This window comes from Marmota flaviventris, chromosome 12 (assembly GCF_047511675.1).
Source record: "Marmota flaviventris isolate mMarFla1 chromosome 12, mMarFla1.hap1, whole genome shotgun sequence".
Classification (NCBI taxonomy): Eukaryota; Metazoa; Chordata; class Mammalia; order Rodentia; family Sciuridae; genus Marmota; species Marmota flaviventris.
This window is the reverse complement of record NC_092509.1, coordinates 11,829,247-11,855,768: the sequence shown is the minus strand read 5'-3', so window position 1 is coordinate 11,855,768 and position 26,522 is coordinate 11,829,247. Positions and strand designations below refer to the sequence as shown.

Sequence of the window (26,522 nt, the reverse complement as noted above, 5' to 3'; positions counted from 1 at the left end):
TGTGTGTGCTTGTGTTTGTGTGCACGTGTGTGTGTGTGTGTGTGTGTGTGTGTATGGATCCCGGAAAGTTTGGCCAGTGTATGTGTGCGTGTGTGTATGTATGTGTGTGTGCGCCTCTGTGGATGGACCCCAGGAAGTTGGCCTGTGTGTGTGTGTGTGTGTGTGTGTGGATGGACCCCGGGAAGTTGGCCTGTGTGTGTGCGTGTGTGTGCGCGTGTTTGTGTTTGTGTGTGTCTGTGGATGGACCCTGGGAACTTGGCCTGTGTGTGTGTGTGTGTGTGTTGAATAATGCAGAACCTGGAGCTCAGAGGTGTTTCCAGGGGAGCCCCAGGAGGTCCAGGCGTCTGCCCTTGCTCCCCCTCTCAGAGCCCAGGGAAGGAGCAGTGAGGCCGAGGTGGGTCTGGAGCCTGCGCCTCGCCTGTCCCTGGCTCCGCCCTTTCCTAGGAAGCAGCCTGCCTCCAGAGTCACCTGGCCTTCAGGCTGTTGAAGGAGCTTCCGTCCACCCGTGGCCCTGCTGTGGCTCACTGCCTCTCACCCCATGCCCAGCTGCCATACTCTTGGGAAAGCAGGGGAACTGGTGATGATGCTGGCCGGACCCTTCCCAGTGCAGGACACGCCTCAGGAGGGCGGCAGCCTGGTAGTCAGTGAGAAGCACCGGTCGGGGCAGTTCACGGGGTGATTCACCAAGTAGCCTGCAACAACAGCAGTCCCACCTGGCGGGGTCAGAGTCCTGTGTGGTAGAAGAGCTCCTGTCCCCACCTAGCCGTGGAATGACGTGGGCGCCCACCTGGGCAGCGCCTATCTAGGAGCCTAGAAACACAGGGTGATGAGCTGCTGCCCAGGATACACAGCAAACAGTTCTATTGTGAATTTTTAGAAAATAAGTGGACAGAATACATTCCCTCTGTCCTTCCACCCCCACGAGGACCTTTGGTCAGTGGACAGCACATACTATGGTGTCCCATGAGATTGCAGTGAGTTGGAAAATCCCCGTTGCCTAGTGACATCATCACTGCTGTGACATCCTCGTAAAGCACGTCCATGGCAGTGCTGGCACAAGCAGACCCACTGTACATGGGTCCCGTGAGCATGCGCACTACTCATGCCGTGCGTTTCTGGTGCCGGGAGCCCACCGTGGTGGTGCCGTGGGAGCCTGAAGGCCACACCTCTGTCTCCCTGTGTGTGACAGGCTGTGCGTGGAGGCAGGAGCAGTAGATGCGTGTGGCACTACACTGGGGTCCCAGCCTCTGCGCTGCTCAGTCACCTGCTATCCTTCCCCAGGAGCCGTGGAGCACGCAGCATATCCCCGCGCTCTTCTCTGCCTTCTGTGGTCTCCTGGTCGCGCTGTCCTACCATCTGAGCCGGCAGAGCAGTGACCCCACTGTGCTCCTGTGAGTAACCCGCGGTGCTCCCCATTCCCCGTGTGGGTGCTGAGGTGGGAGGCGCCCTCAGCAGTCAGTGCCGCTGGACGCTTGCTGTCAAGGGAGCCAGACGAGGAGGCAGCGGTGCGGTGCTGACCGGAAGCTGAAGGGTGGGTGCCACCACTTTGACTCCTGCTTGGAGCTGGCCCCATCCGGGGGCCACTGAGACCCCCCTGGGTGAGCCTTGGAGGAAACCCCCAGAGAACCCCCCAGAGGCACTGTGCATGGAGCCTGGGCAGCCCCTGGAAGAAGGCTGCCTTGGTCCCCACCCCCAGTGCCAGGGAAACTCTGCTTGGGGGCTGGAGTGACATAATCTGAGGCTGTCAGGTGCCTGAGGTGGCAGGCTGCAGAAGTGGGCGCGGGAGGGAACTGTGGTCTGCATGGTGTTTGGTGTCAGAGGTGCCCCTGGAGCATGGCCTTGCTGGGGTGTTCTGGGGAGGAACCTGGTGGGTGACAGAAGCAGCACCCACTGCTGCTCGTCAGCGCTAGTGCCCAGCAGGGAGGGGACTCAACTGTGTTTGTCAGGAGGAATTTTGAACATCGGGAAACTGCTTTCAGAAGGCACCTCCTTCATTTTAATTTCCTCACAAGAACACTTGCCTGCCATCCATGGGTGTGAGGTCAGGGGCACTGTCCCAGACGCATCTTAAAACCAAACCTGTGTGTTTTCCACTCTTAGGTCTTTGATTCAATGCAGATTGTTCCCTAAATTTTTACATCAAAATCTGGAAGAGTCGGCCTCAGATCCTCTCCCCCAGAAGATGAAGGACTCGGTGGTAAGACCTTTGCGTTGTGTGTTGGGGGTGGGCCTCCTCAACAGAGTTGGGCTGTGGTCATGGCCACGGGAGGGAATGGGGCAGGAAGAGGCACCAGTCTCAGGCCAGGCCTAGCGCTTGCCCATTGCACTGGCTGCCAGGTGGTAGCTGTGAAGCATCCGAGGGGGGTGCCATCTCCTTGGGCCCCAGGTGCCCCGTGGTCCTCGGTGGCAGCAGCTGGCCCGGATGTTGTCGTGAACCCATTCAGTTGCTTCTGCCCTTTACTGGCTCCAAACAGCAGGTCCCCAGACTGAATGCGAGCCACTTGCGGTCCTGGTACCCCCACCCGCTGCTCCTGCGGCCTTGCCATCGCCCTGCGCTTAGCTCGGAACACTCTTCCCAGGTCTGGTTCTGCACTGGCATCTGTACCACCCCCACAGGGTCCGGGGCTCCAGGCTCACAGCTGTGGTGCAGTTTGAAGGGAATCACTGTCCTGGTTGGAAACGGAAGGAGGAGAGAGGGAGGAAGAGGAGAGTCCTGGGGGCAGTAAAATAATGACACTATTTCTTGTGCACCAGGAAGATGGCTCTAGGCAGTGTCAGCTGCCCCAGAATCAGCTTCCATTCAGTTCTCAGGAAGCGACGCTCGTTGACTGTGCAAGTCCCCTCACGTTTGAGTGTGGAGCCTGGTGCAGGCTGGGTCCCCAGTTCCTGCTCTCCTGTGTTTTAGGACTGACAAAGGGAAAAGCAGTCGGTGGTCAGACGCAGCCAGGAACTGCATCTCATGCGTCTCAGTGTCCACTGTGCCTGCCACACAGTATGTGCTCAGGACATGCTGTTGGATTCACACGAGTTAACTGCAGCCTGCTGTTTCAGGACACAGGACTCATGGTCAACAGGATCACGTTTTAACAAGTGCACACTCAGCCCTGGCCTTAGAGTCTTTCAGTCAGTCTTCTGTGTCACCTCCAGGGACTCAAAGGATGCACCACTGAGTGAGAAGAGGGGTGTGGTTGGTGAGTTTTAAGAGCAGAGGTGTGTTCAGAGGAGGGCAGGAGGCGAAGCCAGAGGGCTGATGTGGTGGCAGCCAGACGAGAGAGGTGTTGACACAGAAGCAGCACCGCAGCTGATAGAGTGCCAGGGGACCGAGTGGCTAAGCCAATGTTCCCAGAGGTTGCCGTAAAGCTTGAGTCTCTCCATGCCCCCCAAGTCTCCTCATCTCACAGCTAATGAGGACACCTCTCCATTTTCTGATTTATTGCAGTAAAAGTAAGGTAAGAATTACAAAGAAATATGACGGGAAACTTGCCTGGCGCTGCTGATAGCAGTTCATTAGTGTAATTAGATATGAAGGCCAGCGGTGCCTTACTGGGTTCTCGTGCACTTTGATGTCTCCACAGAGGCAGCACACAGCTGGAGAGGTGACATCATGTGATGTTTGTGTTCACTTCTCTGAACAGCCTCTGATCTAATCATAACATCTTAATGGGAACATCAGAGTTGGCTTCTCTGGGCTGATTCCTACCTGGGCCACGGTGCGATTCTGAGGTCCCATCTTCGCGGTCTCTGATGGCACTCCCGTCTTCTCCCTGCCCTTCATTTTCCATCCGTGTGTCTCTTTTCCTGAATCTTGGTGGCATGAGACGCCCCAGGGAGCCTCTTAGACTACAGCTCCTGGCCTTTCCTCCCCGTCTGATTTCTTTGTCAGCGGTGGCCTGGAGACCTGAATTCTGACCAGCATGTCCATTGGGATTCTGACCTGCAGATCCACAGGCAGCGCCCGAGGAGCCGCTGCTCCAGAAAGACAGCTCTGTTGGTGGGTCCCCGGAGCAAGACGAATCACACACACAGGTTCATCTCCAGAGCGCCACCATCAGGACAGGCCTGAATCCCCACCGCGGCTTTCCTCTCCCACGGGCCGCTGGCACAGCCTTGGGGCGTCACTTACAGCCCTGTCCTATTCCAATGTGCTGCTTTCATTGCATCCATTTTCCTTCTTTCCTAGGGTCCAAAATTTTTTTGAAACACCTCCCAACTTGCACGTGTGGAACTCGGACCTTTAGAGGATGGTTTAGCCCCTCCTAAGTGCCCCCTGAGCCTCTGGCTGCAGCTGCAGCTTCCCTGGACCACACACTGCGCAAACCCGCTGGGCTTAGAGACCAGACAGCACCGCTTCATCTCTCAGGGAGCATGAAGTACCACGAAGACTGCCACGGGGACTTAAGGCATGTGATATACCGAGAGCAGGTGACCCCCTTAGTTCAACATCGTGCCCGCAACATGAGAATGGAGGGAAGCGCTGACGTCACTGAGTGTTGCCTTCGGAGCCCTGGCCAGCATGAGGCCTGACAGGAGAGCTGTGAGATGACCCAGTGACATATAAAGAGGACGCATAGAAAGACCCATTGGAATCAACCATCGGAGTAAGAGGGTTCGTAAATACCGCCCAAGAAGAAAACTTGAAAAAGCAAGACACCCTAACAGGGCAGCAATACTCCTGGAAAATAAGATGAAAACATGATCCAACTCAGGAGAACCGCAAATACGCAGCTTGACCAGAGGGTCTTAACTGTCACAAACTCAGCAGTAGATGTCCCTTACGTGGCAAATGAAGTTCTGGATAAGTGCGACCGACACGCCTAGCCCAATCTTAAACAGGAAAGCTGAGATTTATTCACTGCCAGTTCTTTGAAAGTAAATTTGTAGGTTTAATATTGTTCAAAATGGTTCCGATGGAGTTATAGTCACAGCATTGGGAAATGATTCTAAGGTTTATGTAGAAGACTAGCAGTTAATGGTTCAATAAAACTTGAAAGAGAATAAGAAAAAAGAACTAGCACTTTTGAGTTTAAGAGTATGTTATTAAAACTGAATAATCAGAACAAAATATGAGACCCATTCAAGTTTAGAGAATGGGATTAGTGGATCAGAAAAACACAGAAAGGAGACAAATTGTTTATAAGAACATGTTATATGGAAAATAATGTCACAGTCAAGAATTGATTATTCAGTGTATGGCATTTAGCAGTTGGAGAGAAAAAAGAATTTTATGAACTAATCCCTCATCAGACACCAATGAAAGTCAGAGGGGGATTAACGAGTCAGGAAGAGGGAGGGAGAGGAGGAGAAAACAGCGAGCCTTTCCATTTCTGGTGTTAAGGCAGATAAATTAAAACCAAACTCGGCTGATCAAAAGCAAATTCTAAATAAAACATTAGAAAATTCTTCATAATGTAATGAATAACTGACAAAATAATAAGGAACTGCTAGGTAAGAATCTGAACCAGGTATCTGCAGGAAGCTTGCTTTTCCTGGGGCCCAGGCCTGCCTCAGTGGGGCATCCAATTCAGACTGCCATCGCCATCCCTGGACCTACAGAGCCTCACTCTCAGGTGGGACTGAGAGGAAGGAAGGCCATTCCCCCATCCCCAGTGCCAGGGCGCAGAGGGAGACTGGCCTCCATGCCAAGCAAGCTGCGTGTCCCTGGGAAGCTGTACCTTTTCAGGGATTTGTAGCACACTTTCAAAACCCCTTGATTTATGAATTGAGTTTAAAATGCCTTATGGAGGAAAGATGTGAGTCCTCACTAGAATATTCCCTCGGACTGCAAGTGTTTCCAAAGCCGATTTTCTAAGGAAAACGAGCAGTTCACAGTACAAAGTTGAAAGTATACAGGGAATCAAGGAACCAGCAAAATGAGATCTACCAATACTGCGGATGTTGGAAGTATCAGACATGGATTTTAAAATAACCATACCTACTATGTTTAAAGAAGTACAGGAAAGCTTTAACTTTATTGATGATAGGATGTATTTAAGGTGATCTAGCATGCTTAAAAAAATCAAATTGAGCTTCCTACATGAATAAGCAAATAAATAAAGCAAATAAAGTTAAAAAAAAATAAAAAAACCCATCTCTCTCCTCCACCCCAAGTGATTAGACACCTCTGAAGAGAAACTAGAGAACTGAAGGATAAACAGAAGGAAATTTCCAGAATACAACTCTGATAGGCAAAAATTGGGAAATACCAAAGAGGAATGAGGAGAGTTCAAGGGCAGAGTAAGAAGTCTTACCATATCTTATCAGAATCCCTGGGAAAACAGAGACTGGAGTCTAATCAATGTACGATGAGATAATGTTGGAGAACTTATGAGAATTGGTGGAAGACACAGATGTAGATATTGGGGACCCACTGAGTCTCAAGAAGGTAAATTAAAGAAAAAAGAATCCACACAGTCCAACCTCAGTGGGACTGTAGCACCAGGGATGCAGACCATCCGCACACAGGTAAATACAGCAGACAGACTGCACTCAAATGAGCAGAGCACCATGGAGCCCAAAGACAGGCTTAATGTATTTAATGTGTTGTGAATAAAGTAACTGTCATGTTAAAATTTTATACCCAGCAAAAATAACTTTCAAGGATGAAGACAAAATAAAAATATTTTAGACAATTTTGGGGGGATGGGTGGGGATTAAACCTAGGGGCATTTAACCACTGAGTCACATCCCCAGCCCTTTGTTTCTATTTTTTTATTTTGAGATATGGCCTTGCCAAATTACTGAGGTTGGCTTTAAACTTGCAGTCCTTCTGCCTCAGCCTCCTGAGTTGCTGGAATGACAAGCAGGTGCCACTACGTCCAGCTAAAAGTAGGGATACAGTCTGAAAGATATTTTTCAGCAGAAAGGAATCTCAGATAAGGTCTAATATGCAAAAATGAATAAAGAGGAAAGCAAAGAAGGTACATTGGCAAATCTAAACAAATATTACCTCTCCGCCAAATCATAAGACTATACAATTGGCCTAAAACCAAAACAAAAACAAATAAATGTCTACTCAGGTGAATAGATAAACACACCAGAATTTCCAAACAAAAGAATACTACTTACAATGAAAAGGAATGAACTATTAGTATAGATGAATCTCAGAATAATCACACTCAATGAAAGAAGCCAGACCAAAAAGGGGCACATATACTATAATTCAATTTTTATAACATTCTTGAAAATGAGGAGAAAAAAATCTTTAGTGATAGAGCAGACCAGCGGTCATGCCAACTCCCTCCTGTCCTGCTCTGAGGAGTCAGGGGCCCCCATCCAGCAGTTGCCCTCAGCTGCTGCTGTCCCTTAAACAAGCGTGAATGGTAACTAAAGATGACACAATTTTAAGTTAAACATCTGGAAAATTTTTAAACTTCCCTTGGGAGGAGTTCAGTGCCTCTTAAACAATATAAAACCATGTCATTGAAACACTGGGGAATTGACATATCTACACAGCGGGAAGACCCAGAACCCCAGAACCCCCTCGGGGCATGGGGGCTGGCCTGCAAGGGCACAGGGTGCAGAGTGTGAATCTTGGCCATTTCAGAGAGAAAAATTTTGGTGAAAACCTCTGATCATGAATGTTTCATGGATTTAGAATCAAAAGCCAGTGATTTTCCATGCTCCACAGTCAGATTGCCCTTACAAAGAATAAATCTGAAATAAGATCTAAGCTGCGGCTCCTCCCTTTCAACACTTTCATGTGAATGTAAACATGCAAGGGCAGATTCAAGACCACCTCAGCAGGGAATGGGCAAACCCACATGGAGGACGCGTCTCTTCCCTGACGGCTGGTTCGTCTAGCCGGGACCGGGGCTGCAGTGGTCAGCCACAGACGGCCAGGGTCCTGTTTGCCCCCTTTGCCCTTGTCTGGGTCCTTCCTGGCTCTGAGGGTCAACACAGGCAGCCAGCAGCATGGGAGGAAGCCTCACATTTTAGCTAAAAATCAGAAGAGATGGGGTGGAGGCCATTTCCTGGCAGATAACATTCCAAACAGTAATTTCAAAAGTAAAATTCCTTTTCAGTCAAGAACAGGGAGGTATAAAGGTATTGGTGGCTTCAGAATTTTCAGAGAACTGTACGATACCTTAAAGTCATCCATAATTGTGCATCATAACTAACTGAAGTGAATTGATAATCCCTTACATCCCTGTTAACCTGCCAGTCAGCAATGTCGTGCCCTGTGAGGGTCCCTGGCCCTTCTCCCATCCCTGCATCAGTGTTCTCAGGCCTGACATTGCTTTCCCCTGCTCCTGCTCGGGCCATAGTGGGTGTCCTAGAGAGTCATGTCCAAGTCCTGAGCACTCTGTTGCCCTCATACAGCACGTGTGATCGCTGCACATGTGCTTCAACCATTGGAAGTAGCCTTTTCTCCATGGGATTGAAATTGAAATATGAACTGTGATCTGGTTGAAATGGTGAGAAATGTGCAGGGGGCTTCCGCTTGGCATGCCCAGGCTGTGGACATGAGGAAACCCAGGCTGCCCCAAGACCCAGTAGTGCCTTGTGTCACCTGGGTCTCCTTAGCAGGTCTCGCTAACCTCTGGGGCGCTCTGGACGCAGGGTCTCCCATGTGTGTTTGGAAGCAGCCCTGTGCCTCCCAGGGTGCACGAACCTGCCTGCTTTGCCTGGTTAGCAGGTGGGCTTACCTCCCAGGTCCACCCCCAGCTCCCGGCCTTGGTCCCCTGAATTTCCCCCAGCGGGAGATGGTGAATGTGCTGGTGACGGGCCTGGCCAGGGCATCCCACTGGGGATATGCCATCAGGTGTCAGGCAGGAAGAGTCATACCAGGCCAGCACCCACCGTCTAACTCACCTGGTTACCTGGAGCTGCCGAGAGAAACTGGACGCATGACCCTGACAGCTGGTCTTCTCTTTCAGAGGGACGTCCTGAGGTCGGACCTCATTGTCTGCTCTGTGGTGGCCGTCCTCTCCTTTGCAGTCAGCGCCAGCACCGTGTTCCTGTCCTTGAGAGTAGGTGTCCCCTGGGCTCTGGGTGTTTCCTGGCTGCCCCTTCTCCTTGCTGCCTGGGCAGCTGCAGAGCAGAGGGCATGGGGCAGGCAGACAAGCCGGGGAAACAAAGTGCCTGTTGAGAGGATGGTGTCCTGAGCAGTGGTGTCCAGGAGGAGACCTGGTGCCCACCATGACCTCCCTCCCGGCTGGGGAGGGGTTTGGTCTGTGGGTGCCATGATAAGCCTCCTGGAGGCCAGCATGTGCCAGTTAGTGGTGGGACTGCAGCTAGGGGCACACCCATGCCGTATTGGGGTGGGGATAGAGCCAGAAGGACTACCGGGTGGGATCTGCAGTGAGCAAAGGTAGAAGCCTGGGTGGACTTCTGGCCCATCGTCTCCCAGTCACTGTCTGTGTAGCACTTGACATCAGGGGACCTCCCTTCAACAAGGGATTCTGCTGGCTGGGCTTGTCATTGTTCTTCTGTCCTTATAAGCAAACCAAAAATGTGCTCGAGGGCTCCGCTCCCTGGCCTGGCCACTCTGCAGGCCGTTGCTGAGCCCAGAGGCCCTCAGCGCAGGAATCTGTTCCGTGGGATGTGGAAGGAGCTCCAGAGGCTCAAAGCAAGCTGGGAATCGGCTGTGACTCGAGAGGGAGGGGGAAGGACTTGGCCTTGGCTGGTGACTGGTCCGCCTTCCCTCACAGCCCTTTCTCAGCCTCGTCCTGTTCGCGCTGGCGGGTGCCGTGGGGCTCGTAACCCACCACCTGCTCCCTCAGCTCCGCAAACACCACCCCTGGATGTGGATCTCTCATCCCGTGCTCAAAAGCAAGGAGTACCAGCAGCGGGAAGTGAGAGGTCAGTGCACGTCCCTCCTAGCGGGAGGGATGGGGGACACTGACCTGTGAGCGTGCACTTGGCACCACAGGTCTGCACTTGGCATCACGGGTCTACACGTGGCAACGTGGCCAGCGGTGCACAGGGCATGTTTCCCCGCAACCAAGACACGAATGTGGAGCGTGGGCCTTGTAGTGCAGGTTGTCCCCGTGTCCTGGCCACCAGATGGAGACGGTTGAGGCAGGGTGAACTGAAAGTGGCTTTGTTGGAAGGCTCATTGGTCAGTGGTCTTGGGGAGAATTGAGCTGTCCTTCAGACCTGGAGAATGTGCTTCCAGTGCACCCTGGAGCGGTGGCTAGACGGGCCGCAGCACAGACCAGCCACTGGCCGTCAGGCCCTGGACCTGGAGTTTCTGGTCACATGCCTGGTCCCCTCGACTATGTCTATGGCTGACTGACTTAGCAACTCCTATGGGGGCGCCAGCCTGGTAACCACACCATCAGAGCCGAGGTGAGGAGCACTTCCTGTAGGAAGTCTCTCAGGGATTTCCCCACGAGGTGTCCTGCTCTGTGCTTAAATAGAGGCAGAAAGACTGATGCATTCCTTCCCATCTTCTGACGCATCAAAGCCACAGTCCACAGATTATTCTACTCTGTCCAGTGCTGCCCAGTCTGCACAGAACCTTTAGCACCCTGCAGCTTCCTTGTTGTGATGGGAATTAGCCACTGTTCCCTACTCCCAGGTGCAGGTATGTGAGGCTGGCCAGGTCACTGACTCACAGGAAGGTGCCAGGCAGGATTAGCATCAGCAGCCTCAGGGGACTAGGGACACAGAAGGGAAGCAGGGGAGATAATAAAAAAACAATGATGAGGCAGAGGTGAAGCGATGTGGCCTCATGGGCCAGCACAGGGGGCTGCAGGACCAAGGCTCCAATTGCTGTTCCCTCAGATACAAGATTGAGGCTCAGCTGTGAAACGTACTGTTCCGTGTTCTGTGCAAGTTCAGGTGCTACTGGAAGTGGCTTCCAGAGTGGCCTCCTCTACCCATGCCTGTCCCTTTACCTACGCCTGGGCCCCTGCAGTGGCCTAACTCCTGTCCTCACCTCCACCTGCACCTGCTCCCATGTCTATACCTTGACCCTGACCCAGGGCCAGCCTATACCTTCACCTCTGTCTTATTGACTCCGCATATTTAAAGGCCTTTGCAGGAGGAAGGAGAGCCTGTCCGACTGAAGGAGGAAAACCAGGCAGGTTTGTCTTGGGCTTCCTTTCATGTGGCAGCTCAGGGTGTGGAATTTGATGTGGAAATAGGAGGGGGCTCTTAACCACTCAGGGCCTCTCTTTCTCTCTCTCTCCCTGCCGGCACCTTCCCTCTCTTTCTTTTCTTTCTTTCCTGTTTTTTTCTTCCCTAAATATTAAAAAGCTCAATGTATTTATTCATTCATGTAATGTAGTATGTACGGACTGAAGACTGAACCCAGGGCGCTTTTCCACTGAGCTACATCCCGAGCCCTGTTTATTTTTTATTTTGAGACAAGGTCTCACTAAGTTGTTTAGGGCCTCACTAAGTTGCTGAGGCTGGATTTGAATTGTGATCCTCCTGCCTCAGCCTCCCAGGCAGCTGGATCATAGGTGTGTGCCAGGGTCTGCAAGAGCCCAGTTTAAATTGGACTCCTTTTTTAAGCCTGCTGGACTGTTAAGTGCAAGACTCAAGAACAAGTGGAGTGAGTGTGTTTCTGGGTCTGACTGCCCCTTTCCAAGGGCAGGTGGGTGTGTGGGTGGCTCTGGATAGGTGGTGGAGTTGGAGGTGCTTGCTCACATGGCTCAAGCAGAGGCTGTGGGACCTGTCTCCCTGTCTGTTAGCCATTTACAGGCAGCCTTGAGTCTTGCCAAGGATCCCAGGCTTGACAAATGAGGCACGTAATGAAAAGCAGTTTCTACTTCAAAAGTGTCTGTGTTGGAAGGAAAATCCAAAGGCACAAATCATGAACTATGGCTGTGTTAGGAGCTGTAGGCTGCTACCACCTGCCACCCCCCTTGTCCTGAGCCTCCGGCCCTCTTCCTTGCTTCTCTTCCTTTCTCCCACTGGCCACAGGAGTGCCCAGAAAACTCAGGCTGGTCATGTGACTTTTCCTGTGAAAGCTGTGCCCAGATCTTCTTTTTCATAGGAGTACAGAATACTGTCCCTGGGAAAGAGGAAAGAGCAGGGCAGGGCTGGTGAGTATGTGGCCTGTCTCTGGGCACCAGGACTGGCAGGCGTCACTGCCTGAGAGCAGCGCCCTGGAATTGGGCCAGCAGCAGATATTGCTAGTCGATTGCCATTGGCAAGGAAGGCAGGTGCATGTGCTGCCCACTGTTTTCAATAAGCAGAATGGAAGCCCAGGGAAGTCCAGGGATAGAGCTTGGATCCTGCCAGTTTTGTGGCCAGTGAGTGATTAGCACGCAGGCTGTTGTTGTCTGGTGCTCCTTCTGCTCTGTGTGGTGGGCACACCCTGAATATGACTCCCAGGCTGTTTTGCCACCGTGGTGGCCCAGAAGAGTCATGCAGCTATGCCACAGCAGGTCCTGTGAAGCCTGACAGGGCATTCTGACCCTCCAGGTGCCCTCCCTGGGGGATGCCGACTCCCCTCCGTGTGGCATTTCCCAGACACACAGCACTCTGCCTCTCCCTCTCCCCTCCTTGCTGCTCCTGGAGTGGGATGCTGGCCTCCCGCTGCCCACTGTTCCTGTGGGTCTCTGCCCAAAGCCAGTTCCTGCAGAAGAGCTTCCCTAGCACTCACCCCCGTCCAGCTTCCCATCGCTCCCAGAGCCTTCCTCTGTCCAGTCCAGCACCTGCGGCTGCCATGTCTAAGGGCCTGGTGAGCTCCAGGGCTGCCATGTGCCCAGGCCAGCCCTCCAGAGCCCCTCCATGCCAGTGCAGGCGAGGCCTGTGGTCTGCCTGCCAAACCGCATTTAATCCAAACACATCACTCCACATTCACTGGAACAAGTCTACGCCTGGTGCCTGTCCCCTTTCAGTTCACATCCCCCTCTGCATGCCCCAGGTGTGTCTTCTCCTTGGTGGAACGTGGAGATGTCAGATCGACTTTATGAAACAGAGCTGAGTGTATCAGCTGGAGCTGATGGCTGTAATCAGGACGTGGTTTCATCTGCTCAGTCCTTGACCTGTGAGGCCTCTCCCCATCCTGATCCCGACCCGTTCTCCACCTCTGTCTGGCCATGAGCGGAACACGTCACTGTGATACAGGTCGGCAGCGGGAGGAGCCGCGGGCGAGAGCAGTGGTGAGCCTGTGTGGTCACCCCCACGGAGCCAAAGCTGCTGTGTTTCCACCCTCCCCAGGGGACCAGCTGGACCGTGGCTGGAGCCCAACGTGGGATTTGACAGGCCAAGGGCTAGAAGGGCACTCTGTTTAAAAAATAAAGAGAGTTGATTTTCACGAACCTGGAGGAGGATCCAGGCCATGATGTCGTGGACTGAGCCGGCTCTAAGAGTAAGATTCTGCCTGTGAGAACCTTCATTCCACCCCAGAGCTTTCCAGAGGAAGTGCATTCCTTCAAGAAAGGAGCAATGGGGTTAGGCACATGTTCATGTGTCCCCCACAAAGCCTCTGTTAGTGTTGTGATAATCGGCTTCTAAGGCTTCAAGGAAAAGTGAAGTGATCTGAGCTGATGGCCATGCTCCTGCCAGACACCTGGGTTCTGGTGGAGCCGAGAGGGCCCAGGAAGACCATGTTATTGTATGGCCCGTGCCCGCCGGAAATGCCCATGACCACACTCTCTGTTAATTCAGGAAATAGTCATCGGGTCCCCACCTGATGCCACGCCCTGGGAACAGTGACACAGAATGACCACCTCTATTTCTGGTGTCCAGGAGCTTACTATCCAGTGAACGCCCAGGGGCCTGTGCTGTGGGAGGGCTAGGCTGCTAGGCTCGGGGATGTGCGGCGTGAGGTAGAGACACGGAAGCCTCAGGGACTGGGAGATGCTAGTGGCGGGGGCAGCCTCCTCAGTCCAGTGGAAATGCAAACTGGAAGTCTGTGGAATTGTGTAGCTGAACGTTGGGTTAGTGCCTGGCATCAAGTAGGTATTCAGCAGACATTGGTGGAGTGAACAGATGAGTGACATTGACTTTATAAGTTCTCTGAGGTGGGTCAAAGGACTCAAGTGCACCTGTCTGTGACTCGTACCCAAAAGCTCACTAGTTGCTGAAGTTTGTTACAATTTGGGGTACATTAGAATACATGAATAAAGGATTGAATAGATTATAAAACACCTAAATTGAAATTTTTAATTTAAATTATAAATTTCAAAAATCCACTAATTCACTAGTGAGTCCCAAATTTGTTATTTGGGGTGGGGGGGACCAGGGATTGAACCAGGGGCACTTTACCACTAAGCCACATCCCCAGCCCTATTTTGTATTTTATTTAGAGACAGGGTCTCACCCAGTTGCTTAGAACCTCACTGTTGCTGAGGCTGGCTTTGAACTTGCGATCCTCCTGCCCCAGTCTCCGAAGCTGCAGGGATTACAGGTGGGGGCCACCATGCCTGACACAGATTTGTAATTCACCAGTGAATTTATTTGCAGTTTAGCAAGTCTTGTCAATCAATTTGCAGAGAGACTGTTTTCTGCATGTGATAAACATGGTTCTGAAAATGCTTTCTCTAATTTTATTTTTAAATTTTCATTTGAAAAGTACCTTAGCTATTTCATCAAAGTGATATATAGCATTAGAAATTAAGTGGAAAGGGCGGGCCTGGTGGCCCACGCCTGTAATCACAGCAGCTCGGGAGGCTGAGGCAGACTGAAGCAAGTTAAAGGCCAACCTCAGCAATTTAGTGAGGCTCTAAGAACTTAGAGTGATCCTGTCTCTAAATTAAAAAAAAAATTAAAAACAAGAAAAGGAAAATGGAACAAGTTATAACAAAAAGCAGCAGATCCCTGTCACCAACTCCTCCATCTGTGCTTCCTCCTCTTCAGCAAGAATCGCTCCCTGCCCTCCAAGTGTCCCTCCTGGCATCTGCCACGCTTCTTCCCAATAGTGGCCCCGAGCTGGTCTGCTCCTTCTGGTCTGGACTCACTGGTCTCCAGGCTTCCCTTTGGGACAGAGGGTGCACCCCTTGTCCTCCTTCCATGGTGCATTCCCGTCCTCCTCCAGTACAGCCTTCCCTTGCTTGTTGAGCACATGCTTCAAGGTCTAAGTGCTGTCTGCTCGAGTCCAGAGCACACCATGGACCCCTGGCCTTCTCGCGAGTCTGGGGTGCACCATGGCTCCATCCTGTGTTCTCTCCCCATCCTGTGTTTGTGTGTGTCAGCTTCTCCAGCAGCTTGGTGGCCTGGCTCCAGTCTTCACCCACCCACTTTGCAGACTCCCTCTGAGTCATTGCTTCTTTGCTCAGCCGCTTTGGAGGCACAGCTCCCCCCAGTCTCTCCAGAGATGAGCTCAGGAGCAGGAAACCCGCAGGGCCTCATCTGCTCTGCGCTTGAGGGCCAGTCTGCAGCGAGCCCAGCCAGGCTCTGGACTGGGATTCTGAGGCGTTTGCTGCTGCTGGGACATCTGATGTTCTCTGACTCCTGGCCCTTTAGGGGTGACCAGGTTTTTCCTGAAGGATGCTCTTGGGGAGTGTAGGAGAAATTGTAGCGTCCAGACCCAGAGAGCAGTCTCTGGGACAGGGCAGTGGACACAAATCCTGGCCATGTCCTGAGCTGGCTGTGTTTAACTATTGTAGCTTACCCCTACCGTCTACAACTGGAGTCCCAGATGTGAGAACCGTGGGTTGGAGTAATACACACGAGATGTGAGCAGCTTTTAGCATAGTCCTAGGCAGCAGAGAGCCCCATGAGTGTACTCCCTCATCCCCCATGGAGAGGGGACATCCCTTTGCCACTTGCCTTGCTATGCATTTCACATTTCACTGTGGGGCTGGGCACTTGGTCACCCTTTATCATCTGGATGTCTGTGTCCTGTGGTTTTTTTTTTTTATTTTTATTGTTGGTTGTTCAAAACATTACATAGTTCTTGATATATCATATTTCACACTTTGATTCAAGTGGGTTATGAACTCCCATTTTTACCCTGTATACAGATTGCAGAATCACATCAGTTACACATCCATTGATTTACATATTGCCATACTAGTGTCTGTTGTATTCTGCTGCCTTTCCTATCCTCTACTATCTCATCTCCCCTCCCCTCCCCTCACCTCTTCTCTCTCTACCCCCTCTACTGTCATTCATTTCTCCCCCTTGTATTATTTTTCCCTTTCCCCTCACTTCCTCTTGTATGTAATTTTGTATAACCCTAAAAAACAAATGCCAAATGTCTTCTTTGATATAAGGAGAGTAACTAAGAAGGGAAATTGTGTCCTGTGGTTTTGAGATTTCTGTCACAGGGGTGGTCCAATCTGGATGACCTGCATCAAGACCTTCCTTGGTGACTGAAACCTGATGGTAGGTGTGAGATCTGTGGAACATGGGTGGCAATGACTGAAGGAGCAGGAGAGGAGGGGCAGTGAGTTCAAGATCCTATGCTGTGCTGGATCTCGGGGCTCATCTTGTCTGTGCGATGGGTATGCCATGGGGAACAGTAGAAGGACTATTCCTTGCCCTTTCCTCCAGAGAGGAAGATGGCTGGCCTTAGCAGATAGGACCTGGGTGGCTGTCCTTAGCCTCTTTAACTCAGAGTGGCTGGAGTAGCTTGATGCCCCGGCTGAACTAGCACAGCAAGGCACACACTGTCCTCATGCACTGAGCTGCTTCCTGGAAAGTATGTCTGAACACCAGCGCAGGGACTCAGGTCTGATCAGAAGCCTGCTGGTTAGTTACTCTCTGTACTGCGTCTGGAAGCGAAGCCCATTTCTAGAGAAGAAGCCACAGGTCACATGCCCAGGGTGCTCAGGACATCCCAGGTTGAGCCATGGCCCAGCAGGAGAGGCAGGAGGGAGGACTGCTCACGGACAAGGCAACGTCCATCCCCTGCAGTGCCCGGCTACCCCGGGCTGTGATCTGCCCCCCCCCCACCCCCGTTCCCAGTAAAACAGGAGACCCAGTGTCCTTGCAGTTCAAGTCCCAACTCAGGATCTGAACTGGAGAAGGTCGTCTTTGTAAAGCTAAACCATCCTGAGGATCTGGGTTGTTTTTAATTATTGAGGAGGACCTATTTTAGTAGCAAGAGCATCTAAAAACACAACCTGAAACCCTTTAAGAAAGCAGAAAGCTTTCAACTGTGACGAGTCATATATAAGCATGTAAATGGCATAATTAGTTAGCATTCTTTTCCTCGGGGGCCTCATCTTCCAGGGAAGAGAGAAATAATAATGCCAAATAATGTCTTTTTATGGTCTCTTTGCATATTCAGGACATTAATGGAAAGGCAGTTATAAAATACCGCTGCAGATTTTCTTTCTGACTTATGCCTAGGGAGACCCTGTGGGGACTTGCAAACACGCACCGTGTGCTATGCTTGTGAGCTTTCCCGTGTGCTGGCTTTCCGTGGGCACCCCACAGGCAAGAACGCGTTCCCCCCAGCACTGGGCATTCTGCACATGCACATTGGCCCTGCGTTGCGCCCACCCCACCCCACCCACCCCGTCACCCTCCCCGCCACCTGTCCCACTGCCTCCAGCTGGATGCCTTATAGCGAGTTCCACTTATGTGTTCAACGCTGTCTCCATCTAGAGACTGAAGCATTTCATTAGGACATTCCAGTGGTGTTGGTGGATGGATTCTGGGATAGGAAGGACAGAGAGTCCAGGAGTGCAGGAGCAAAGTGTCCCTGCCACACTTTTCCGCCCTGCTCTGGCTAGGTGCTGGGACCTGCCTCCCATGGCCCCGCTCCCCTCACACCTGGCATGCACACCTGTGCTGGGTGCCCTGTGAGTGTCTGCTGCCCTCCCTGGGCTCCTGGCTAGCTTGACTTCCCCATGTGGGTGTGGTGGCTTGCACTCCAGGTGCAGGGGTCCGTGGTGGTCATACTCTGTTCTCTTAGGTGTTCTGGTGGCGGCTGTGCTGGGTCAGGCAGCGTGGCTACTTCGTCCTCAATCTCCGTGCATCAGAGACTCTAAGGCCCTGGGAACTAGTGAAGGTTTTGTGACTCAAGGGGCAATAATCTGAGGGTTCTGGTTCCGTGACTCCTCCTCAGAAGCCCCCTGCAGAGCTGTGTCTTGCTCTGCTTTCAGCGGGTGGCTTGGTCACCTTCTCCTAACGACCGGCCTCCGCAGTCCTGCTGCCTGTCTGCTGGTGCATGTCTCATGGCGGATGCCCTGGGACTTGCCTTGCAGTGCTGGGTCTCCCTGCAGCCTGCAGGCCTCACTCTCACACCACAAGGTAGAGCCGAGGGGCTCTCCCCTTCCTCATACTCCCAGGTAGCTCAGGCCAAGGGCTCACCGAGTAGGAACCTCAGTCTCAGACACCCCGCCAGGCCTGGGTGCTGAATCCCGCCGAGCTTCTACTTGATCAGACTCCATTGCTGTCTCTGGAATGGGTGGAGTTTTATGAAAACCTGATTTTGTTGCCATGCTCTGCAGTGAGTCCTCGTAGGCTGCATGGGACCATCCCCACCCACTGGAAAAGGTCATTTTTTTGAAAGTAAACGTGACAAGTTCTGGAAGAGCTGAGACACCCCCAGACAGACAGTCCCATTGCTCTTCAGCAATGAGCCTCTTAAACGTTGTCTTTAATGCAGACGTTTTCCTAGTAGCACTGTGGATAAGGGTCAGTTATGTTTATCTTTTTTACTTTTTTTTTTTTTTTGCAGGAATCTCACCCAGGTTGTCTGAATTGGTGACATAAGCTGATGGGCTTCTGTAAATGGATTTTACAAGCAGGCTGGATTGGCTCAGAGGTGCTGGCCTCAGTCTGACACTGTCCATCTGTTACAGATTGGAAATCAGAAAAAAAGTAATGTTGTATAGAAAGAAACCTAACTGTAGTTGAGGGAACCTTTAGAAAGGTTAAAATAGGAAATGCCTGGTATGATGTAGTTAGAGAATTGCTTGTTCTGTAATCCAAAAGCAATTCCAAGGACTGCTTTCTGTCTCTTGGTTTTCTTGTTGTTTTTTTTTTTCATTCATCTTTAAATATCCATATTTAAGTAAATCTGTTAAATATCCAGAGTTTCCCCCAAACACTAAGACAACAGGTAACATTCAGTGAACCCCAGCCCAGCGCAGGCACCTACTAGGTACTGAGGTACTAGGCCACGTAAGGCACAGTCTGCTGGGGGTGAGTGTCCTCACTGCTGTGACAGTGCTCAACTGTGGACCTTGCCACCACAGTGACGGCTCAGGGAGCTGCAAGCTTCCCCTGGTGCTAGGAGCACTATACACAGAAGCGCCAGGTGTCTGCAGGTGCCTGGTGGGGCTGGGTCCACAGCAGTGTGGTAGAGTGCCAAGGTGGGGAGGGGGCGGGGTCCACCTGGGAGCAGACAGATGGAGGGTGCATTGATTACAAAGGATTTAAACACAGTTGAAAGTTTCCCCTCTCGCTATCCCCGTGAGTGACAGCTCTAATAGGTCAGCACTGAGTCCTGCTCCCTCTGGAGAAGACAGTCGGGATGCCCTGGCCTGCACCTCTGGTGATGCCATCCTGGGAGCAAGGGCCAGTCCTGAGATCTCCAGACGGCACAGTCCAGGAGCTTCTCCAGCAGGAGAGTCTGAGGGGCCTTCCAGAGCACCTGGCCACACGGAGACATTGAGGCATCATACTCAGGCTGTGCCCATGGAAGTGAGTGGCGGCCACCCAAAGGACCGACACAGGAAGCACAGATCTTGATGCTCATTTCATATTACACGGGAGTCAGTTCTAGAGAGTTCACAGATCTAAACCTGGAAGGCAGACCAAAGGCCTTAGAGGACAGCAGGGAGCAGGTCATGAGTTTTCCTACAAATGACAGCAGACCCTGGGAGAGAGAAGAGAGGGTGGATGTGTTCGTGTCATGGGCTCCTTTCTCTGAGGGGCTGTTAAGCGTGAAACAGGTCATGAGTGCGTGCTCCCTGTGTGCGCTGACCAAGGACCCGTACACAGATGTATCAAGAATTCCTAAGACTCAGGAAGAGGCTCGTCAGCTGTTGGGAGAAAGAGCCAGGCAGCCAACCATGGAGAACTAGCACTCAGACATGTGTGTCACAGTGGTCAGGAGCTCACTGAAGACCTGAAGGTCCCCACCCAGTGGTTGGGGACATGAAGTGAGACCACATCGCATTCACACGCAGCACTGCAGAGTGTTTGGCAGGGACGTGGGACAAGCCAAAGAACTGCTTGTGAGAGTGCAGACTGGCACGGTGACTCTGGGAAATTAGTCAGCATTAGCTATGGAAGCCTGTACCCAGTGACCTCGCAGTTCCCCACCCAAGGTGTGCGGTGCAGAAGTGAGCAGGCAGGTTCTCCACGACATAGGAGGATGCTCCCAGGCACGCTTCTCATAGTGAACAATAGATCCTAACCAAGTGCCTATTGGCAGAAGTTAGAAAAGCCAACCTGGAAATTCACCTCCATAGATTCCTACACCAGAAGAAAGAATGAATTACAACTCCGAGGACGGATGTCACGGGCAAAGGACCCAGCAGGACAGTAAGCACAGCTAACAATGGCACAGAGCTGGGCTGAGGTTATGGAGGAGCCGTGGCTCAGGGCGGGGGGGTGGTCTCCTGGCCTAGAGCCAGGGATGGAGTCCCTCCCTCATGGAGCTGAGGCTTCAGGGGAGGGAGAGAGCAAGCAAACTCCATCAGTCAACAAGCGTCAGGCAGGGATATGGCGTATGAAGAAAAGTAAGTTGGGGTGAAGAAATGGTGACGAGAGGAGGTGGTTTCATAGGGTAGTCAGAGTCCCACAGAGGATGTGCCCTCGAGCAGGGACCCGCACATTGAGGGGGCCCTGGAAACGTGTGAGAGGGTGTTCCCGACAGAGCCCTGCGGAGGAATAGGCTGCCCGCATGCTTCTCAAGGAGCTGCTATGGCCAGCAGCTGGCCACGCGTGAACAGTAGAGGAGTGCTTGGAAATGACTGGAGAGATGGGTATGGCTCACGGTAGAGCGACCAGGCAGGCGTCTGGTGGCCAGTGTCCAGGGTGGCCAGGAGGCCTGGGCATCTTGGCATGTGCAGTTCTGAGCAGGTGTGGCTGCGAAGGTATAGGGCAGAAGTTTTTGCAGGAAGCAGGAGATGTGGACGTGGGAGGGTCAGATAGTGACAAGCTTTTCGGGGAGCTTGGCTGTGCAGAGAGGGCATCGAGCTCTTAGAGGATGTGCAGAGTGCTCCCAGTGGGGAGGACTGGGAAGGGCCACTGGGGCATGGGACTGACTGCCCAGCACAAGCCAGGAGCTTGGGATCCAGCGCGGCACTGAGGCTCAGCCTGGAGAGGAGCAGACGGGTGTGTCTGCAGGTGCATTTTTTCCCTGGGTGGTGGGGACGCCAGTCTGCAGTTCATAGAGGCCATTTTCTCTAGGAAGAAGGGGTCACAGTTGTGTGCTGGGATAAAGGGGGAGAGGTCTTGAATGTTTGTTTTTCTTACTTTCCATATACTTTCACAAAAGACTAAAAAACTTTAATCCGTATGTAAAATGTGTGACCTTAACTTCATTATGTATCAAAATTCATTCATTGTGGAATAACACATCTCCAAATCTGTCCCCAGGAAACATCATCCATTAAGAAAGCCCAGAGCTGAATTCTGACCCAGCGTCCTTACCCCGAGCTTAACTCTCCTCCCCCTGTGCCCCCTTCATGGGTCACCGGACTTTCTCCTCTCTGCCACCCCTCAGGTGTCGCCTCTCCTTCTCTGCCTATTCTCTTCCTCTACTTCCCATGCCACCCTCTCTGCCCTGTCTCCCCGTTCCTGTCCCATCCCAGCCGGTTCTGTCAAGTGGGATTTCTGGAACCAAACTTCTCTTCATATTTTTATCCACAAAGGTAGTTTTTGAGTTAAAGACAACACCCTCTAATGTAGAAAACAAGCTTCGGCGAGGAGAGTGGACGCCCTGTGTCCACCGCTTCCTGAGGTTCTTTACACGCAATCCTGGTGTTGTTGCCTGGAACTAGGTGACTTATCCTCTGATCTGGGTAAGGACCCCAGGGGACAGCTGCTCTGGGAGAGTGCGTTTCTCCTTCATGAGTCATTCTTGTGCAACCCCACAGGGTGCAAACTGTGTGCCTTCTCCCCACCACCAAGGACCTCTCTCTACTGTGCATTACCTAGGTACAATGTTCACCTTAGCCACTGAGAATGTGACTCCAGGGCTGTGATGGAGTCTCTGTCCCCTTGGCCGATTCAGACTCTGAGCTGCTGAGGAGAAGGTGGATTCTCCAGAAGGCTCCTGTGCTCTGTGTTGGTGGGTGGGACAGGGGCAGCTTCCTGGTTTCTAGGAGATGAGGAGCGTGTGACAGGGAGGGACAGCCACCATAGGGCCCTGGGCCTGCACTGCTGTAGTGGAAGCAGCCCTGGCCCTGGCCTTGGAGGCTGGGAGGAAGTGTCCCTCTCGCCTGATAATGTGACCCTAGAAGTCTGCTCTGACCTGTGGGACCAGTGCTGCTCCTCCCCAGAGAGAGCAGCAAGTGAGGACTGCAAGAGGTGCTGCTCATGTGGATCCCACCCCAGCACCTACCAGGGAGCAGGGAGCGGGACTCCTTCCCCAGCAGCCCTCTAAAGGTACCCGTAGGACACAGAAAGCCGAGGCTCAGGAACACAAAGGAACAGTCTGAGGTCACATGCTAGGGGTTGGTAGAGATGGTGGGTGGGCCTGCTGGTCCTGGTGACCTGGGTGGGCCTGACTTAAAGCCTCAGCCCTCAGGAAGGATGTCAGGAAGCCTTGGGGAAATGCAGCAGGTCCCAGTGCCAGGGACTTGGGGGCTGGCTTTCTCTTATTTGTGTACATTGCCCAAGGATTTGATCAGGGATTTAAGGACTAACGAGAGAGAGAGAGAGAGAGAGAGAGAGAGAGAATATCCCAGAAGCTGCCCAGCCCCAGCAGTCTTCCCAGGCATGAAAGGGGAAGCTTTTGAGCTGTGCAAGCTGTGCCCCCAGCCTTGCTCGGCTGCAGACTCGATGCCTGGCAGGTCACTCGGTTGGTCCTCGCCTTGCAGACTGGGGGCCAACCTGTGCCTTGTCACCCAGGAGCTTCATGGAAGCAAAGCTGAGAGAGGCTGCCTGGAGGGGAGGTGGACGTGCCCTCACCAGTCAGCAGCCTGAGCGGAAGGGGTGTCTCTTGTGCTCTCTGTACTTATGCGTAAGCACTTTGATCAGAGACTGTTCTAAGTGATTTTTGTATTTCTTTCAGATGTCGCCCATTTAATGTGGTTTGAAAGACTCTATGTTTGGCTTCAGTGTTTTGAAAAATATATCTTGTACCCAGCAATAATTCTGAATGCCCTCACTATCGATGCATTTTCAATAAGCAATTACCGGAGACTTGGTACCCAGTAAGTGGAAAATGGTTTATTCTCATACCAATTTGGGTCACATGTTTTCAGAACCTAGTGAGTTTTCCCTCAGCAGGCTGCAGAAGAAACCAACTTGTACATACCTGTGACTTTATGCATTAAAAAGCCCTGGTGGTCTTTTACTCAAACCCACAGTGTAGACCGTCACTGTGGAGTGCCTGGGGTGCAAATGAAGTTAGATCTGCTTGCAGTGATGTTTTGAGCAAGTGTCAGTGGATTTGAAGCCATCCTGCAAAGCTTAGCCAGCAAGGCTAATAAGATGAGGAAGCCAGTGGGAGTCCGGAGTTCCTGGAGTTTCTAGCACCCTGCCTGGAGCTCCCTGACTGCTTCCTGTCACTCTACTTAGCAGATATTCTCTCATGTGGTGCGGGGAGGGAAATTAATCACTGTCACTGCTCTCTGCATTTATCAAGAGAAGGATCACAATTTAAAACTGTGGAGCAGGAGACTTCACACTGTCACGATGCCCATATTTCTGCAAATCATTAACAGTGGAGAGTGGAGTCTTTGGTTTCACCTATTAAAATTAATTCTGAATTTACAAATGGAAATCTACTCAATGATTTGCAGATTTGTCATTCTGACAAAATGAGAGTTGCTGGTCAAATACATTATTAGAGTAGAAGGATGAGAGTGGTCCTTCCCCAGGTCCCCTCAGTCACGCTGCTCCAGTGCTGTGTGTCAAGGTCAATGCTGACGCATAGTCCCAGGCACACTGATCCAGACCTATTTTCCATCTCGTGTGTGACAGGAGCATGTTCATTAATATCTGCCAAACATGAGCTGGCTGAAAGACACGCTGAGACCCTCTGGACTTGGAGTATCCTCAGGGTCACACAAAGCAGACGCTAACTGGTCTATCCCACGGCCTTTCTGTCTTCATTGGACTCTGACTTCCTTCCATTCCAGACCTGTTTTTATTAGACCTGGGCAAGAATTCTGTGTCCCTTGGTACTTAAAATCCTCAATGGCAGATCCCAGGATGAAACTTACACTGGCTGAGACAGCAGACAATAGACCCCAGACCTGCAACCCAGTTGAGTCAGGGTTCCTGCAGGAAGCAGCTCCCCTCTGGAGCACCATGTGCATCTGCTAGTGGCAAGGACTCCCAGTGGGCACAGTCCAGGATGACCCCGTGACCACTTCCCAGAACAAGGCAGATCTTGGGCACAGTCAAAGCCAGGCTAACAAAGCAGGGACTGTGCTACCCTGGGCAGTGCTGTCAAGGATGGGGGCTTTTCCCGTTCCACTTCAGGACAGGGACCTTGTGCTGGCCTGTAAGTGCAGGCCAAGCCATAGAGAAGGCAGGTGTGAAGGCTGGGACTTCATGGGTCACATAAACAGCTGAGGGTGCAGCCTACGGTCAGGTTGGTCTCTGTGCCCAGTCAGGTTTTCCCAAACACTGAAGTCAGAGGGAGGTCCCTTACTGGTATTCCTCTGAATAGTCTCAGATCCCAGAGGATGCCATCTGAACCTGAAGCTGACGATTTTTTTCTGTTCCTGATACATCCAGAATGAAAGAAAGAAGAAGATTTCAGGCTTCCTGTCAGACCAGCCGCTCCCAGGACAGTGTGAGGCCTCTTTCAAAGTCTTTAGTTCCTGCCTCCCCTGCCTGTTTGAGAACCACTGCCCTAGTCAGTAGTGAATCCTTCAACAGCAATGCCAATCCCCAGGGCACGTTAGAGAGGAGGGTGGATGGACCGTGGGGGGTGAGTGAACCATGAGATCTCACCAGACATTTCCCTTCGCAGCCTGGTCTCTGGTGCTCCACACCTGGGCCCAGCCAGTGTTCACTGATGCTGACTATAAAACCTCACCTAAGCATGCAATGACCTCGGTGCCAGTAACGGTGCCATTGCTATCAACACTGTAAAAGCCCCAAACCTCAGTCCTGAATCTCCCAGAATTATAACCAATCATCACTAGTAAATGTTAAATGAATTCTCCACCAAACTATGGTCACAGAAAACAGAGAGTTAGATTTGTCCCTCATTTATATTTTGCCTAAATAACCCAGAAAATCACTGATCTCCCTTGAAACCCAAAATACCCATAGTCCTGAGCTACCTTAGCCCTGGGCCCTTGGAGGGCTCTGCTGTCCCACAGTATTTCTGTGCTGGGTGCTGCTGTCAAGGTGACTGGAGCCACGCCATGTTTTCTATGCTGTCACCGTGGCATCAGGAGTCCTCTGGGAAAGGAGGACAGGTGGTGGGGCACCCCTTCTGCAGGACATGAGGCTGTGTCAAGGACACAGAAAACCTTGCCACTCTCCACAAACCCACTTGGAACCAGGGCTAGTTTTTCTCAGAAGCCTAAACTAGTCTGTCAACCTTGTGCATTCTGGGGTAGAGCAGAAGCAGCCTCAGTCACGGCCCAAGCTCTGAAAGAAGACAAAAGATTAGATTGAGACATACGGAATTGCCAACATCAGGTCTTTTTGATGATAAAAAAAACTTTTCAAAAGCCACCTTTGTAAAAATATATTTTTATTTTTAGTTGCACATAATAACTGTACTTGTTATGGGGTACAGTGTGATATTCCAAACATGTGTATCATATGTAATGATCAGATCAGGGTAACTGGAATATCTATCACCTCTGACATTTATCATTTTTTTGCACTGGGAACATTCAAATTCCTTTCTACTAGCTATTTTGAAGTATTCAATTAATTGATGTCAATCATGCTTACCACTGGGAAGCATTTCCTGAATGACCTCCTCTGGTGAAGATGGTCATGTCTGCTAAGGTCCTGGGTCCCAGACTCAGCTGGGCTTAGGGGATGAAGCCTGGTCCCTGTGCCTTGTACTTAGCCAGAGTGGGAACATTCTCTCTCAGGTGTAACCATTCTCTGCCACTATCCCACTCTGTGCTCAAGTTCCCACAGGGCTTGTTACTATTGGTAGGAAGATGGCCAAGAGGCCCAGCCTCCCTTGGGGAGGCTGTATGTTCCCATTCCCCCCCTTCCAGTTTCCGGCTAGTTCTTTGTTTTTGCTCTACCCTCTGGGGGTTGGGGGAGGGTCGCGCACACTGCACACACAGCCCAACCCCACTAATAAATCTGGTTCACTGGGCAAGAGGGCGTCCAAGAGTTGAGTCCTCAAAGCCAAGACTTGGAAGGGAACTTCTCCACCTGCCTCTGTTTGCTGAGCTCCTCGGATGATCAGCCCTGTTCCTGGGACAAGTGGTAGGAATGCAATTTTAAGAAAAAAAGGTGGGGGTGTGAGGAGAGCAGAAAGCTTACAATCTCCAGGGTGGTAGATAGTCTAGACCACCCTGGAGCTGCCTGTAGGTGTAGAGTGGCCTTCCCAT

At 51.7% G+C, this 26,522-nt stretch overlaps 1 protein-coding gene across 1 annotated transcript in view; it reads left to right on the top strand.

Annotated features, from left to right (window-relative positions):
- Nucleotides 1–26,522, top strand: part of Pcnx2 (pecanex 2) — a 169,575-nt gene that overhangs the window by 61,961 nt on the left and 81,092 nt on the right. The window contains exons 16-20 of the mRNA XM_027948057.2: nucleotides 1,282–1,391; nucleotides 2,101–2,197; nucleotides 8,877–8,969; nucleotides 9,651–9,801; nucleotides 23,048–23,189. Coding sequence (XP_027803858.2) covers nucleotides 1,282–1,391; nucleotides 2,101–2,197; nucleotides 8,877–8,969; nucleotides 9,651–9,801; nucleotides 23,048–23,189 — 593 coding nt within the window. The remainder of the gene's footprint in view (nucleotides 1–1,281; nucleotides 1,392–2,100; nucleotides 2,198–8,876; nucleotides 8,970–9,650; nucleotides 9,802–23,047; nucleotides 23,190–26,522) is intronic.